The sequence below is a fragment of the Trichosurus vulpecula genome, chromosome 2 (assembly GCF_011100635.1).
Source record: "Trichosurus vulpecula isolate mTriVul1 chromosome 2, mTriVul1.pri, whole genome shotgun sequence".
Taxonomy (NCBI): domain Eukaryota; kingdom Metazoa; phylum Chordata; class Mammalia; order Diprotodontia; family Phalangeridae; genus Trichosurus; species Trichosurus vulpecula.
In genome coordinates, this window is record NC_050574.1 from 178,395,725 (window position 1) to 178,412,955 (window position 17,231).

Sequence of the window (17,231 nt, forward strand, 5' to 3'; positions counted from 1 at the left end):
AACTGCAAAAAAAAAAAAATGCTAGATTAATTAAAGCTAAATTTTTAAAAAGCCTCAGCAGAACCCTTTATTAACTTACCCACTTAATCACTTATCTCTTTAGCCACTAACTTTTTTTACTCTTTCAAGGCAGGTAGGTAAGGAGGTTAATTCCAACACCAATCCATTCATATCTATATACATTAAGATATTAAGCCACTACAAAATTCACCTGTTTTTTATCTGAATTACTTAGATCATGAACCCGGTGCTGACTTGGTCTCCGAGGCAGATTTCCTGTTTTTACCAGAAAAAAAAGTTACATTAAAAATAAAGTTGGTAACATAAAAAAGTCTCCTTTCAATTAAAACAGGCTCATATTAAATACATGCACTTATTTTTTAAACAAGTCTTTTCTGTCTTAAAAGTGCAGCATAAAAAAAATAGTGTGGCATACTTGCTTAAGCATCTTTAAAACTTTGGCATCTGACATAGAATCATTGATTTAGAACTGAAATGGACCTCAGAGATCACAACATTTAAGACCCTCATTTTAAGCTGAAGGAACTGAGGCCCAGAGAGGTGGCCAACAATAAACTTATCTATATAGTACAAGTGCATGATGATGATGCAGTTGTCAGAACATCAATTTATATCAAATTTAGAAGACTGGCAAAAATCCCTTCTTTAAAAATTGCCTTTATGTAGCATAGAAGAAAAGTTGTTGGGCTGATAGCTTAAATAAAAATCAAACATCACACAGCACATATCACTGAAGACAATAAAACTTATTGGGAAACAGAGGGACCACAAATACTTGTTTACACTGCAATAGAGAACCTTGCTTAAATAGCAACCTTTGGTAGAGGGATAGAGTTAGCTACCATGTAGCTTCACACAGTATCTAAGCCAGGTCTTCTAAGTCCAGATTTTATCAAAAAAGACTAGTGCTTTTTGGTACCCCACATGATACCTCTCTCTATGGCTGTTTTGTTTTTTTTTTTTCTGTCATGAGCTTCCACATGAATTAACCAATTTCATTTTCAAAAAGTACTAGTTTATGAATTCCATCTAGTTATGATGTAACCAGATCCAAACTGCAGCAAATAAGACCAGGAAATTTATTTAAAGAATAACTAAGGATCTTTCCAAATGCATTTAAGCAACAGATCTTCTTTTACAACTTAGTTGTGGACACCATTCTCCCTGTCTCTCCTGCAATGTTATAGGAAATCACACATGCTTTAAAAGAGGGAATATTCCAGGCTTAAAAATAGAGTATGAGAAAAATTTGATTTGGGGACTTTCCATCATAAAAAATGTTAAGTTTTTTATATACTTTGCTAGAGTCGAGGTCATAGAATTTTAGTGCTGCAAGGGACTTTGGTGATCTTTTAGTTCAAACCCCATCATTTTAGAGATAGGAAACCGAAGCCTAAAGTGGTGAGAGCCTTGCCTAACGTCCCAGATATGGTATCAGATTCAAGATTCAAACCCTTGTCATCTTACTCTAAATCAAGTTCCCCTACACCCAACACCCTCCTGTATTTGTTTCTCTTCTTCCCTATTTGACTATAAGCTGCATAAGGGCAGAGACTGTCCTTATCCCCTATATTCACCATACCAGCTAGCCTAGTGCATTGCACACAGCACGTTCTGAATAAATGTCTGTCCAGTAAATGTTGCTACACTTAATCAAAGGTCCTTTTCAAGTCTTGAAGTGGAACATGAACTATAATTGTCAATCCATACACAGAGAACAAAGACAAGAAGCAACTCTCCTGATTCCTAGACTGAGTCTACTTTGCAAGACTATTTCACCTTTAATGAATAATCTAATTTGATTTATTTTCCACTTAGAAACTAGTAAATGTAAGAAATGTCTGCAAAAAACTAAAATACATGCAAAGTTGTTCACCTTTCAGACTTTCCAGTTATAAAATCTGTCTAAGGTTCTCTCCTAGTCTAAATCCTTAGGGGGAAAGGGGAGAGAGCTAAACTTGTTTAATTCTGTTTTTTCTCATGTACACACAGAACACTTAAGTTTACAAATTACTCAAAACATAAAATTATCAAGTTTCTTATAGCTTAAATGAGTAATTTTAGCAAAAAGGGGTTTTTATCAGCTGTCCATTAGCAATACTCCTTTAAGAATCTTGATTATGGGCAGCTAGGTGGCGCAGTGAGTAGAGCACGGCCCTGGAGTCAGGAGTACCTGAGTTCAAATCCAGCCTCAGACACTTGACACATTTACTAGCTGTGTGACCTTGGGCAAGTCACTTAACTCCAATTGCCCTGCCTTCCCCACTGCAAAAAAAAAAAAAAAATCTTGATTATAGCAATGCCAAATAACAGCTCACATTTATATAACCCTTTAGAGGTTTACAAAGCCCTTTAGACACCCACTGTCCAATCTGAGTCTCATAAACCCTGTGAGGTAAGTGCTCTTGTTATCCTCTGCTTTACAAACAAGGAAACTAAGAAGCTGAATCACTTGCCAAGAGAGACATGGCTAGTGTATGTCTGAGGCGAGATTTGAAGCCAGGACTTGCTGACTTCAGCACTGATGCCTTCTGCCGCACTGGCTCTCTAGATGAAGCAGATACATCCACTCGTTTCTTACAGAATCTCAGCATTAGAAGGGCTTTTGGTGGCCATGTAGTCCAAACCATCTATATCTGAAAATGGTCATATGTATCTGACAAGTGGTCATATAGCCTTTGTTGAAAGCCTCCAGTGAGGGAGAAACCATTTTCTCCCGATGGAGTCCATTCCACTTTTGAATAGCTCTGATTGTTATAAAGTTTTTCCTTACATGGAGTCTCTATTTGCCTCTTTGTTGGTCTGGCCCCTAGGGGGCAAGCAGAACAAATTTAATCTTTTTTCCAATGACAGACCTTCAAATATATGAAGGCAGTTTACCTCTCTTCTTAAGTCTTCTCTTCAGACAAAAATCTACAATTATTTAAAATAATCTTCATATAGCCCTTTGCCATCCTAGTTACTGATCTCTCATTTGATCCTCATAACAACTCTTGAGAGGTAGGTGCTATTATTATCCCCATTTTACAGATAAGGAAACTGAGGCAGTCAAGTTAAGTGACTTGCCCAGGGTCACACAGCGAAAAAAAAGTGTCAGAAAGGGCAGATTTAAACTCAGGTCTTGACTTCAGGCCCTCCACTACACCACCGAACTGCCTCCATTCTTCTTTAAGAGATTTCAAAACTATAAGCAATGAAATCTATCAGTCACTATTAGAGTACAGGTCTGCTGATCAGGGCCAGAAAGATACATTTTACTAGACTTATTCCATCTATTAAAAGTCCTAGAGGCATGCTTAGCTTGTCTCATTGGCCATTTAGCTATTCCCTCCTTGACCCAATCAAAGTTCACACCTTGTTAAGAAATTACTAGATACAAAACCATCTTGTTACACATTTTAAATTTCATCAAGTCAGGCAACTAACTAATTCAACTGAGGTGCTTGAGCCTCCTTGTGATTTCATGGATTGCTTCTTAACAGGACAAAAATTAAGATTTATGTCAAAGATTAGCATTTCTTAAACTATATTCTGTGGAGCTCACAGTCAATCTTTTTGCTGTTCTGTCTTTGTAGTTCATACACAGTTTCTCCATCTAAAAAATTCAGAGAACTATCACATTATTAAAAAGTTGTCTTCTTAAAGATCTGACTCAAATCAGGCATCATGACTGTGTGTACTTAGTTGATTATACTGGCATAATGAAAAATGTTTATATTCTCAGTCAAGTTGAGGGGAAGAGGGGATATTTGTTTTATTAACTGTAAATACTTTTTTTGTACTTATGTCTCCTGTGGAAAATTAGCTAAAATCAAGAAGATTCAAGAAACAATAAGGAAAAGTATTAAAAATACACCTCGTTCAAGCACCAAATCCCAAAGAAGTAAAACAAGACTATATGGGTGATTTCCCTGCATGGTGTTGTTATCAAATGGCTAAAAACAACTGCATGCTTCCAGCAAAATTACAAAGCTATTTACCAACAGAATATGACAAAATTTAAAATGACATTCTCAAATTCTCTGACCAAAAAAACTTTGAAGTAAAAAGTAATAGTTTTTCAAGATAGTAGCTTATGTAAAGTGGGTGATGAAAATAATAACAAAATTTTAAAAAACTGTTAAATTAGTCTTGTGGTATACTTACAATAAGCAATTAGAAACCATTTCAGAAGATTTTAATAAAAGGGAGCTGATGACACTTTGTTAAAGAAAACAGGTCCAGAAAAATAGTTTTAAAGAAATGAAAAAAGAGCTGGCAACAGTAACAGAAGAACTCACAAACATTTGCAAATGTGGATTTAAGCATTATCAATTTACACTGCATATTATCTTGTCTATACATAGTTATTTGTACAATGTATTCCTCCATTATGATGTGAATTCCTTGAGGGCAGGGATATAATTTTACTTTTATTCATATCCCTGGGGCTTAGCACAATGCCTAAGCACTTAATAAATGCTTGATGGCTGAGAGGTTTTATTGTTATTAAAAAAATCCGAACTCAAACTCAGACAAGGAGAAGAGTTTCAATGCTACAAAAAATTTGAAACCTTAATTCATAAAATAGATCATTAATAGGTGAATACCTAACAGATCATGATAAGTTTCTGCTAAGTTTTTTTATAATACACATATATGCTTATGGCCTACCCATAAACCATTTCATACCTTGTCCTGGTGAATGATTTTTCTTGTATTTTTCCATCTGACTTGAAGATAAGTTCTGACTCTTCTGAAAGCCTAACAATGGATTCTGTAATCATATTACATATACATGCATATGTATTACATAAAAAAGAAGAATGCTTATTTTTTTAATGGTGAACAATCTGTGACAAAAATTTTAGAAATCATTTTGTTCATTTTATTTTCAGATCTATTACAGTCAGATAAGTAGTTTGATTTTCTTTTTCCCTACACAATACTCTAAAAAGGAGATTATTCACTCAATTAACAAATCCCTCAATTTTGACCTCAATTTTAAGATTTAAATGTCAATTAATTGATTTTTAAAATCTTATATCAGGCTCAACAGAAAAAACATACCTTCATTTTAACTACAGATCATAATTAGCAATGTTGGAATCCAAAGTTTGTAACAATTATAAAAACCTGTTTTTAAAAACTTTTCATTGTATTGGGATTAAATTCTGAATAATATATGTGATCAGTAAAAATTAAGTATAAACTCACTGTAGACTCTTCTTTTTTCACAGAAATCAGGGGATGTTCATTCTTTAAGTTGTATTCAATAGCTTCTGCTTTTTTCCAGGCTTCAAGTCGAAACCGTTCCATTATTCTTATCTCTTCCCGAAGGTCAGTGTTCTCTTTAGCTAATGTTTCTATCTGGCTTTTAAGGCGACCATGTGTATTTGACCACTTTATCTCTTTTCGCTTCAACTCTTCCTGTAAATCTGCTATTTGTTGTTTTAAAGCCTTCAAAAGAGAAGCAAGCATTCAGAAGTGCTCAATAAACTCAAAACGACATTTTTTGTTAACAAGCTGCTATAGTATAAATAGATCCTAAGTGACAAAGACATGCATGTAAACAGATTGAGCATTTATCCAAGGAATTGTTAGGTATTATGGGTATACATGAAAAGGTTTAGGACAAATGGTATCTGCCAACCACATTGTTTGTAAACTAGGCAGGGAGAGAAGAAACATACAAAAATAACTAGTACAAAAAGTCCTGTATATATTAAATATCAAATAGCAGTGATACAGGAATTCAGAAAAAAACAAGAACACTTTTAGCTGGGGAAATTATGAAAGATAAACTAAAACCAATCTAAGTTGGCCCTGAAAGACTTTGATCAGCAGATCGATAAGAGATTTCAGGTAAGGGAAACAGTTTGAGCAAAGGCCCAAGAAGGCAAAGCACAATATTCAAGGGCATAAAGAGTAATATATCAGCTTTGCTAGAGAAGCAGGATCCTGTAGAAACATTATACAACATAAACTAGAGAAGGTAAGCTGAAGCTAAGGCTTTGAATTCCAGGATAAAGGGTTTGGACTTTAGCTGGTTGGCAGTTAGGTTCTGAGTGGAGCAGTTTTAAAACAAGGAAATTTTAGAAAGAAAAATCTGGCAGCAGGACAGAGTTAGGAGACAGTGACAGGGAAAGGACCAGACATATAGAGCAGTTATAAGATTATTGCAATAGTCAAGTTATGAACTGTGGATGGTGACAGTGGAAAAGAAAAGGACAGAGATATATGGAAGACAAAGAAGACTCGACTTGATTACTAATTAAATATAGAGGGTTGAGAGAATGGGAAAAGTTGGAAAAATCAGTCAGCAAGCATTTAAGTACCACTGTGTGCCAGACACTAGGTGCTGAAAAGACAGACAAAAATGAAGCAGTCCCCTACTCCCATAAAGAAGCTTATGTTCTAATGGGGAAGATATCAGGTACATAAATCTGTAGGTTAAAATTTTGGTGGGAAGGGCACTGGTGGGATAATCATGGCTTCATTAAAGAAGGTAGCACGTGAGAAGTGAGAAGAGTTTTGAAAGGAACCAGGAGGTACAAGAAGTGGACAGCATTTCCTGGTATGGGATACAGCCAGTAAAAGGAACAGAAATGGGAGCTGGAGGACCATATGAAAACAGCCAGGAGGCCAATGTGGCAGGACAGCAGAGTGCAAGAAATAGAACAATGTATTCTAAAGCTGGAAATATAGGCAAGAGCTAGGTTGTAAGGAGTTTTAAAAGCTCAACAGAGGGGTTTATATTTGATCCCAGAGGCAACAGGAAGCTAATGAGTAAGCAAATAACATAATCAGAATTGCACATAAGGAAAAAAAAGTCACTTGACCACAGTGTGGAGGAGGGCACCTGAGGCAAGGAGACCAATTAGGAAGATACTACATTAGTTTAGGCAAAAGGTAATGAGGGCCTAAACTAAGGCTGTGTGAACAAAGAGAAGAAGATAGATGCAAGAGATATTGTAGAGGTAGAAACAACAAGATTTGGCAACTAACTGGAATGACAAAGAACAAAGAATCAAGGATGACACTAAGGTTGTAAATCTGTGTGCCTGAAAGAGGGTAGTACAATCAACAAAAATAAGTAAGTTTAAAAGGGTAAGATTTGGGAAAAAGAAAAATTCCATTTAAGACACTGAATTTGAGAGGCCTAAGGAAGATCCGCTTTGAAATATCCAACAGGTAATTGCAGATGTGCCACTGGACCTCAGGAGAAAATGATCTACATAGTGTGTGATCTACATAGTGAGTGATCTACATAGAGACAATAATTAAATCTGAGAACCAAGTGAGATCATGTACAAAAGAATTAGTGAGAACTCAGGGCAGGGCCTTTGTGGTATATCCACATGAATGATAAACCAGAAAAGGAGACTTAAGAGAAAAACAATTACCATTAATCAAAATAAAGAAGTCATAGTATTCTCAATGTAGAGCTGAAAGAGATTTCATAGGATCATCTATTCCAGCCTTTTCATTTTACAGATGAAGAAACTGAGGCCGAGGGAAGTGAAGTGACCTGTGTCAGTGAAGTGGCAGAGGTCAGAACCGAATCCAGTCCTCTAACTTCAGAGCCATTATTCTCTTTTTCTATATACCATACTGACTTAGGAAGAAGAGATTCAAGTTTTAGCCAGAATTTGAGCTGATGATACAAAATCTACATAAGAATGTCCAATGGACAGTTGAATGTGGAACTGGAGCTTGAGAATCAAGTCAAGATTGAAGGGCAGAGGAAAAAAAAAAAGTTCCCAAATCTAATCTATTTCAACTTAGTAGATAAATTAGTTTTTCTTAATCTAATTAATAACAAACTATAGTCAGTGAAAAACTATTACTATCTTCTACTATAAAAAATCATTATCTTTAAATCATATTTTTAAAAAGCCAAGACATAAGTATTATATGCAATTAAAGCTCTGCTTTGTAATAATCTCCTTCTAGAAACACTGATACTTTAAAAAAAAATCCATTATTTCAATTAGCATGTATATTCCATCCACTGATTCACAACCTCTTTACACCTCAATAGACTATCATCTGGGCTGCCACAGCCAAAAAAAGTTTATAACCTGATATCTAGCATTTTGGTGATGAGATTACTCAACACCTGGCTAGACTGGTCATCAGAAGACAGACACACAGACACACATCATTTGGCACATGCCCGAAGGCTTTCCAACCTATAGGACATTTCAAAGTTTACACTTCACTGGCATATCTAAAAGAATCAATGGTCAACCCCATGCACAGAAACAGAACTTTGATGGAAAATGTTTTGTCGGGTTTTTTTGGCAGGGCAGTTGGGGTTAAGTGACTTGCCCAAGGTCACACAGCTAGTACATGTGTCAAGTGTCTGAGGCCAGATTTGAACTCAGGTCTCCTGATTCCAGGGCTGGTGCTCTACTCACTGTACCACCTAGCTGCCCCCGAAAATGTTCCTAATAAAAGTAAAAATAATACCAAAGCCTGGGTTAAATATCTTATACTAAATAACTGAGCTATAGCTTGATAACTGTTGCACAATGAGAATCAAATGAACCAATTCATATTTCAGTGTGCATGCTGTCTAATCTGAAGTTATGACATCTTCCTGGTTTTTATATAGTAGAATATCATTTATCTAGTTAGTGCTACAGATAACTATTAATTCTTTTATAAAAAGTGCTGTATTGCATTAAGTATGTTTAGTTAGAATTTCAACATCCTTATAAAACACTTGAAATTATTGAGATTAGCAAATGAATACTATGTTGTAGATCCATAACGAAAATTCTCTGACAATATATTAACTGGCATTTTCTGATTACTGGTCTATCAATACAACTTCTAGCACTTTGCACAGCAAGAGCTCTCATACCTGAATTTCTTCACGTTCCTTTCTATCTGGAATTGCTCTTGCAGTTGTAGTATATTTTTCAAAAACTCTGCGTTCTTTTTGTAGCTTTCGCATCTCCTCCTTTTTAAACTCTTCAATTCGAGCCAATTCTTTTGCTTTCTGCTGTTCAAAGTCTGCAATCTCTTTTCTAAATTGATTAAATACAAATACATCTTATCACCTAGAATAAATATCCAATAGAGTAATCCAAATGTCAAATCAATAAGGAATTTTAAGTGACAACCTGCAACATCAAAATCAAAGAACTAGCATGAGACAAACATTACCTAAATATGGCAATATTCTCAGTTATGTCAGATATCATTAAGAGACCAGAATTAGGATATTAAGTAGCTGAGCTACAGCTAATGGTAACAGTTACCACACAAAGAAGACATGCATTCCCTCCCAATAGTCTCTGAACTTCTAATTCATGGCTATGAACTCTACAACATAACCAAGGAATAAGGCAATGCAACATCTAATTTTTGCTTGCCCATGTAAAAGTATATCAGGCCAGGAGTCAGCCTACCTGACTGTTTGTGTGACTTGGGAGAAGTCATTTATTCTCATTTAGCCTCGGTTTCTTCAACTGCAAATGAGCTATAAGGATCCTTCCAGCTCTAAAACTGTGTGTATACATATATACATATACAAACATATGTGTGTATGTGTGTGTATATATATGTATATACATATATAAAATTTTATATCTCTATAATGTCTCCTACTCAAGACAAAAGTTAAGAATGGAGCTAGAAATAGTCATTCTTTGAGATGGAGTCATAACATGATAACCTTTAGTTTGATAGCCAATCAAACGTATGATTTTATTCATAAATGAAAAATGTAGCAAAGATGCCTTTTTAGAATAGTAATTTCCCAGATTATAAGATTTAATGGTATTTTGGGGCTTGATCTGCCTCTAGCTTGTCCACTGTTGCTAGAATCTAGCATCTGTCCACAACGTGGATCTAAGAAAGCAAGTTTATACAGGCTTATTTTATACACCTACAATCCCCTGTCCAATACTGAATCAGCCGTTCCAAAGTGAGCCACCCCACTATATGGGGAAGCAAGAACACAAGAAGCTGGCCCTACTAGTTTACCCAGTTTCCTGCCCTTTAAGTCCTAATGTTTCTCCTACTGTACTATCTCAAAGCTTGTCCCCTCTCTCCAATCCAAATAACCACACTCCTACCTTAAGCTCTCATTACTTCTCACCTAGCTCATTGCAATAACTTAAAAAGTAATACGTGGGATTCTGTCTATCCTACACATTGCTACCACATTAATCTTTCTAAAGATGTCACCTACCTTCAGTGACTCCCCACTACTTAATGAATCCAAATTCAAAGCCCTCCATGATTCCATCCATATATTCTTTTATAAGGCAACAAGATGGCACAATAGAGCATCAAAACTGGAGTTTGGAAAACATGAGTTCAAATCCAGCCTTAGACATCTATCTGTGTGTCTTACACAAGTCAGTTAACATCTGTCTACTTCAGTTCCTCATCTGTTAAATGGGAAGATATGTGTGTATATAATATACAAAATAAATATAGATATATACACATATATGTGGGTATGTGAGTACATATTTTTTAAAACACGTTTGTTTGTGTGTCTATATCTCTAGCTCTAGTCTCTCAAAGTACAGTCCTGTATCACCAAAAGACTTCTGGACATCTGACCTGGTTTATCATTCTTCCTAACTGTGGGTATCTCTTAAGATTCTTCCCTGGATTCTCTTCTCTACTTAGTGATCTCATCACCTCCCATGGGGTTATCATCTCTATGCAGAGGATTGCCAAATCTATATATCCAATCATGGTCTCTCTTCTCAGCTCCAAACCCACATCTTCATCTGCTTATTAGACATTTCATTCTGGATGTCTCAGTGGCATCTGAAATTCACATATTCAAAATCCATCCATTTTCTCAACTTCCCTCTCACTCACTCCACTTACACAATCCACCAAATCTTATCGTTTCCACCTTAGCAACATCTGTGTAAATCCCCTTCTCTCCACTCACAATACAGCAAAGCACCCTAGTACAGGCCCTCATCACCTGTCTCACTTGGAATGTTAAAATAAGTCTTTTGACTAGTCACCTTACCTAGTCTGCTCCCCTTTCCAATCTATCCTCCACTGCCAAAGGGGTCCTCAAATCGGGATCAGGAAGAAATCCAGAGCCAAAAATATTCTGACTCCTCTAGGATTAGTAACTCAATAAGCATTTACTAAGTATCTAATATATTGGAGGCATTGTGCCAAGTGTAAGGTAACAAAGAAAGGTAAAAGTTCCCCTACCCTCAAGGAGCTCATAATCTAACGAGGAATAGAACAGGCAAACAACCATATCCAAACAATGTATAAACAAGATAAACTGAAAATATCCAACCCAGGGAAGGCACTAGAAAATTGAGAGAGGATCAGAAAAAGCTTGCTTTAGAAGGAGGGATTTTAGCTGGGACTTAAAAAAAAGTTAGGAGGTGGAGATAAGGAAGGAGAAGCTTCCAGATATGTGGTACAGCCAGTGAAAATGGGAGGAGTCAGGAGGTGGGGTGTTTTGTTTAAGGAATACAAGGCCAGTGTTACTGGTTTGCAAAGTATATGGGAAAGGAAAAGGAGGAGAAAAGGATATGACTAGAAAGAGTGTTTGAGGGAGAGTCAATATGTATGTTTAAGTCCCCTAGTATGTATGAGGCAGGAGTCGAGGAAGGTGAGAAAGATTGAGCCAAGCACTGAACTCATTGGAAAAAAGAAGAGGACTGTCCCTCAAGTCGGTAGAAAAGAGCTACCAAAATTTTGAGAGATACAGATGGAGTGAATTTCTAAGGAGGAAAAGCTTCCAAAATTTTGAGAGATACAGATGGAGTGAATTTCTAAGGAGGAAAAGTTACTGAATGATCGGGTCAGTCAACAAACACCTATTAATTGCCTACCAACTTCTGGGGGCAGAGCCAAGATGGCAGAGTAGAGAAAGCACTTTGCTGAGCTCTCCCAACATTCCCCTCCAACTTTAAAATAACACCACAAATCAAATTCTTAAGTGGCAGAGCCAAAGTGGGACATTCTGCAAGGCCAAGACAAGACAGGTCAGAAATAGAGATCTGTGACACCTGTGAGAAGGCTGTCCTGAAGCCCAGGTGGATGAAACCAGTGTGGGATTAGGTGGTGGTGACAGAAACAACAGCAGTTTTGAGAGCTCTCAAGCCAAAGACAGTAAGGGAACCTGACACCTGGTCAGAAAGTGTAGATTACAGAGTACCCCTGTGCAAACACTGGACAAAGGTACAGATACTGTTTGGCAATTCCATTGTCTATACCAACTTCTTGGTCATAGTTTGATGGAGAAGAGGTGTACTTTTGGTCAAGAGGAAGTGGAAGCCCTCAGGGGTTCGAAAAGGGAAAATACATATACATATTCAATTGGTAACAGAAATCTATCTTATTCTATGGTTCCCTGCTGTAGGAGGGGAAAGAGATGAGGAAAAAGGGAGGGAGGGTGATAAAAGGGAAAGTAAATAAAAGAAGAAATAAAACAGACTTTAGAAGAGGGGCAGTACTAAAAGAGAGAAGGATAAACGAATAGGATGAGGGCAATGTACGATTAGTAATCATAACTGTGAATGAGATGAACTCACCCATAAACCAGAAGTGGATAGCAGAAAAAACCAGAAACTAGAATTCCAAAACAAGAAAACACACTTGAAACAGACACACTGAATTAAATTAAGGGGTTAAATCTATTCTACTTCAGCTGAAGTGAAGAAAGCAGGGGTAGCAATCATGAGCTCAGATAAAGCAAAAGCAAAAATAGAACTAATGAAAAAGGATAGGCAGAGAAACTAAATCTTCCTAAAAGGAACCATAGACAACGAAATAATATCAAAACTAAACATATATGCAACAAATGTCATCCATAGCATCCAGATTCTTAAGGAAAAGTTAAATGAATTACAGGAGGAAATAGTAAAACTATACTAACGGGAGACCTCAACTTTCCCCTCTCAAAACTAGATAAATCTAACCATAAAATAAATAAAAAAGAAGTCAAGAAGACAAATAAAATTTAGAAAAGTTAGATATAACAGACCACTGGAGAAAACTGAACAGGAATAGAAAGGAGTATGTATTTTTTCTCAGCTATATGTAGCACCTTCACGAAAAGTGACCATGTATCAGACCTTAAAAACCTCAAAACCAAATGCAGAAACAGAAATACTAAGTGCACCCTTTTCAGACCATAATGCAATAAAAATTACATTTAGTAAAGACACATGGAAACACAAATAAAAATTAGGAACTAAATAATCAAATCCTAAAGAATAAAGGTTCAAAGAACAAAACATAGAAACAAAAATTTCATTAAAGACAATGACAACAATGAAATAACCTTCCAACATTTGTGGGATGCAGCCAAAGTAGTACTTAGGGGAAAATTTTCTATCTAAATGCATACATAATAAAAGAAAGAGCAGATCACTGAATTAGTCATGCAACTAAAAAAAACTAGAAAAAGAACAAATTAAAAATCTTTAAATATCAAAATGGAAATCCTGAAAATCAAAGGAGAGATTATTAAAATTGGAAATTTTTTAAAAATTGAATTAATAAATAAAACTAGGACCTGGTTTTATGAGGAAAAAACACAAACAGACAAGCCATTTCAATTTTATTTTAAAAAAGAAGAAAACCAAATTACCAATATCAGAAATGAAAAGGGTAAATGTACCACCAATGAAGTAATAAAGCAATTATTAGGAGTTATTTTGCCCAATTATCATATGCCAGTAAAACAATCTTAAGTAAAATGGATGAATATTTACAAAAATATAAACTGCCCAGATTAATAAAAGAGGAAATAGAATATTTAAATAACCCCATCTTACAAAAAGAAATTGAACAAGCCATCAATGAACTCCCTAAGAAAATCTCCCCAGGACCAAACGGATTCACAAGTGAATTCTACTAAACATTTAATGAACAATTGATCCCAATACTGTGTAAACTATTTGAAAAATAGGTAGAGGAGGAGTCCTATCAAATTCCTTTTATGACACAAGTATGATTTGATACCCAAAACAGGAAGAGCAAAAACAGAGAAGGAAAACTATAGACCAATTTCCTTAATGAATATCAATGCAAAAATTTAAGGAGATTAAAATAATATATGACAAGGTGGAATTTACACCAGGAATGCAGGGCTGTTCAATATTAGGAAAACTATTAGCATAATTGACCACATCAATAACAACAAAAATTATACAGTTATATCAACAGATGTAGAAAATGCCTTTGACAAAATGCAATACCCATTCCTATTAAAAATACTAGAAAGCATAGGAATCAATGGAGTCTTTCTTAAAATATAAGTAATGAACAAACATTATTTGCAATTGGGAAAAACTTGATGCCTTCCCATTAAGGTCAGGAGTGAAGAAAGGATGTCCATCATCACCACTATTATTCAATATTCTATTAGAAATGCTAGCTATAGCAATAAGACAAGAAAAAGAAACTGAAAAAATAAAAATAGGCAATGAGGAAACAAAACTATCACTCTTTGTAGATGACATGATGGTAAAAGAAATGATTATTTTTCTATTATATTTATCATCAATTATTTAATTAGGACTAAGGTTTTCCCTTTCTGTTTCCTCATTCAGTTACAAAACACTTTTCACAACCATAAAGACAGATCTAAGCAACTGGAGAAATATTAAATTCTCATGGGTAGGCCAAGCCAATATAATAAAAATGACAATTCTACCTAAGTTCATTTATTTATTCGGTACCATACCAATCAACCTACCAAAGAATTATTTTATAGAGCTAGAAAAAATAGTAACAAAATTATTTGGAAGAACAAAAGGTAAAGGATATCAAAGGCATCAATGAAAAAAACTGTTAAGGAATGTGGCCTATATCACAAAGCAGTAATCATCAAAACCATCTGGTAAAAAAAAAAATCAGTCTTGGTACTGGCTAAGAAACTGAATGGTGAATCAGTGGAATAAATTAGGTACACAATATACAACAATAAGTGACCATAGTAATCTGGTATTTGATAAACCAAAGATCTAAACTTTTGGAGTAAGAACTCAGTATCTGACAAAAATTTCTGGGAAAACTAGAAAGCAGTTTAGGGGAAACTAGGCACAGACCAAAATAAGGTCAAAATGGATAAATGACTTAGACATAAAGAGTGATATCACAATTAGGGGAGCAGGGAAAAATGGACCTATCAGATCTATGGAAAAAGGAAGAGCTTATGAGCAAACAAGAGACAGAGGGGATTATAGAAAGTCAAAGAGAAACTTTTGATCACATGAAATTAAAAAGCTTTCCCTAAAAACAAAACTAAGGCAGCCAAAATTAGAAGGAAAACAGAAAACTGGGGAAAATTTTTTGCAGCAAGTTTCTCTGTAAAGCCATCATTTCTCAAATATGTAGGGAACTGAGACAAATTTATTTAAAAAAATAAAGAGTGCCATTCCCCAGTTGATCAATGGCCAAAGGACATGAACAGTTTTCAGAAGAAAAAAATCAAAGCTATTAACAGTCATACGAAAAAATTTTCTAATTCACTACTGATTAGAGAGATGCAAATTTAAACAACCATGAGATACCACCTCACACCTATCAGATTTGCTAAGATGACAGAAAAAGGAAATGACAAATACTGGTAGGGACATGGAAAAATTGGGACAACAATGCACTCTTGGAAGAATTGTGAACTAGTCCAAACACTCTGGAGAACAATTTGGAGCTATACCCAAAATACTATAAAACTGTGCATACCCTCTGACTCAGCAATACCACTACTAGGTCTGCATCCCAAAGAGATCAAAGAAAATGGAAAAGGACCTATTTGTACAAAAATATTTGTAGCAACTTTTCTGGGATGGTAAAAGAATTAGAAATCAAGGGATGCCCATCAATTGGTGAATGGCTGAACAAGTTATGTTACATGATGGTGATGGAATACGATTCTGCTATAAGAAATAATGAGCAGGATGGTTTCAGAAAAACCTAGAAAGATAAATCACCTCATGCAAAATGAAGGGAGTAGAACCAGGAGAACATTTCACACAGTAACAGGAATATTAAAAGGATGATCAACTGTGAAAGACTGAACTACTCTCGTCAAGACAATAATCCAAGAGAATTGATGAACTCTGCAGACTGAATCATACTTTTTTATACTTCCTTTATTTTTATTATTTTGTGTTTTTCAATATTGATAATATGGAAATATGTTCTGCATGACTTCACTTGTATAATCAAAATCAAACTGTCCTCTCTAGGAGGGGTGAGGGAAGACAGCAAGATGTTTTCAGAAAAGCCTGGAAAGACTTACATAAACTGATGCAAAATGAGCAAAATCAGAACACTGTATACAGTAATACTGTACGATGATCAACTATGAATAATTTAACTATTTTCAGCAATACAGCGAGGTAAGACAATTCAGAAAAACTTAAATGAAAAATGCAAAACACCTGCAGAGAAAGAACTGATAGTGTCTGAATGCAGACTGAAGTATACTTTGTTTACTTTATTATTGTTGTTTTGTTTGGTCTGCATTTTCTTTTATTGTTTTTTTTTTGGAGGGGGGAAGGCAGGGCAATTGGGGTTAAGTGACTTGCCCAAGGTCACACAGCTGGTAAATGTGTCGAGTGTCTGAGGTCACATTTGAACTCAGGTTCTCCTGACTCCAGGGCCAGAGCTCTACTCACTGCGCCACCTCGCTGCCCCCTGCGTTTTCTTTTGCAACATGACTAATGTGGAAAAGTATCACATGACTGCTTATGTATAATCTATATCAAATTGCTCGCCTTTTCAAGGATGGAGGAGGGGAAGGAGTGAGAGAGAGAATCTGGATCTCAAAATTTTAAAAAAACAAGTTAAAAATTTTTGTTTACATGTAATTGAGAAAAATGAAATAAAAATTAAATGTAAAAAAAAAGACATTCATAATTTTCACTCTAATAACACAAAAAGCTTGCCAACAACCTAAATTTTTTATGATTAGGAAATCACTGAACAGACTATAGCACATTAATATCTGTCCCTAGTATAAGTTCCCCGAGAGATGGGGATCGTTGTGTTATCCAGTGTACAGTGCTAGCTGTAAAGATGAATACTATACATATTGACATAAAGAATGCTGAATATGATGAAGAATATGCAGAAATATGGCTATGCCTATAACATAATGCCCAATAAAAAAGCAGCATTGGAATGAATGTATAGGCAGAATATAACTATACAAAAATAATCTGTTACTGTAAAATCAGAAAATCTAAAGGAATTAAGAATGGGTT

At 35.4% G+C, this 17,231-nt stretch overlaps 1 protein-coding gene across 1 annotated transcript in view; it reads right to left on the reverse strand.

Moving 5' to 3' along the window:
* CENPJ (centromere protein J) overlaps nucleotides 1-17,231 on the reverse strand; it is a 44,183-nt gene that overhangs the window by 11,342 nt on the left and 15,610 nt on the right. Inside the window, exons 9-12 of the mRNA XM_036743996.1 lie at nucleotides 8,873-9,038; nucleotides 5,218-5,460; nucleotides 4,693-4,777; nucleotides 212-276 (exon numbers count right to left, since the gene is read on the reverse strand). Coding sequence (XP_036599891.1) covers nucleotides 212-276; nucleotides 4,693-4,777; nucleotides 5,218-5,460; nucleotides 8,873-9,038 — 559 coding nt within the window. The remainder of the gene's footprint in view (nucleotides 1-211; nucleotides 277-4,692; nucleotides 4,778-5,217; nucleotides 5,461-8,872; nucleotides 9,039-17,231) is intronic.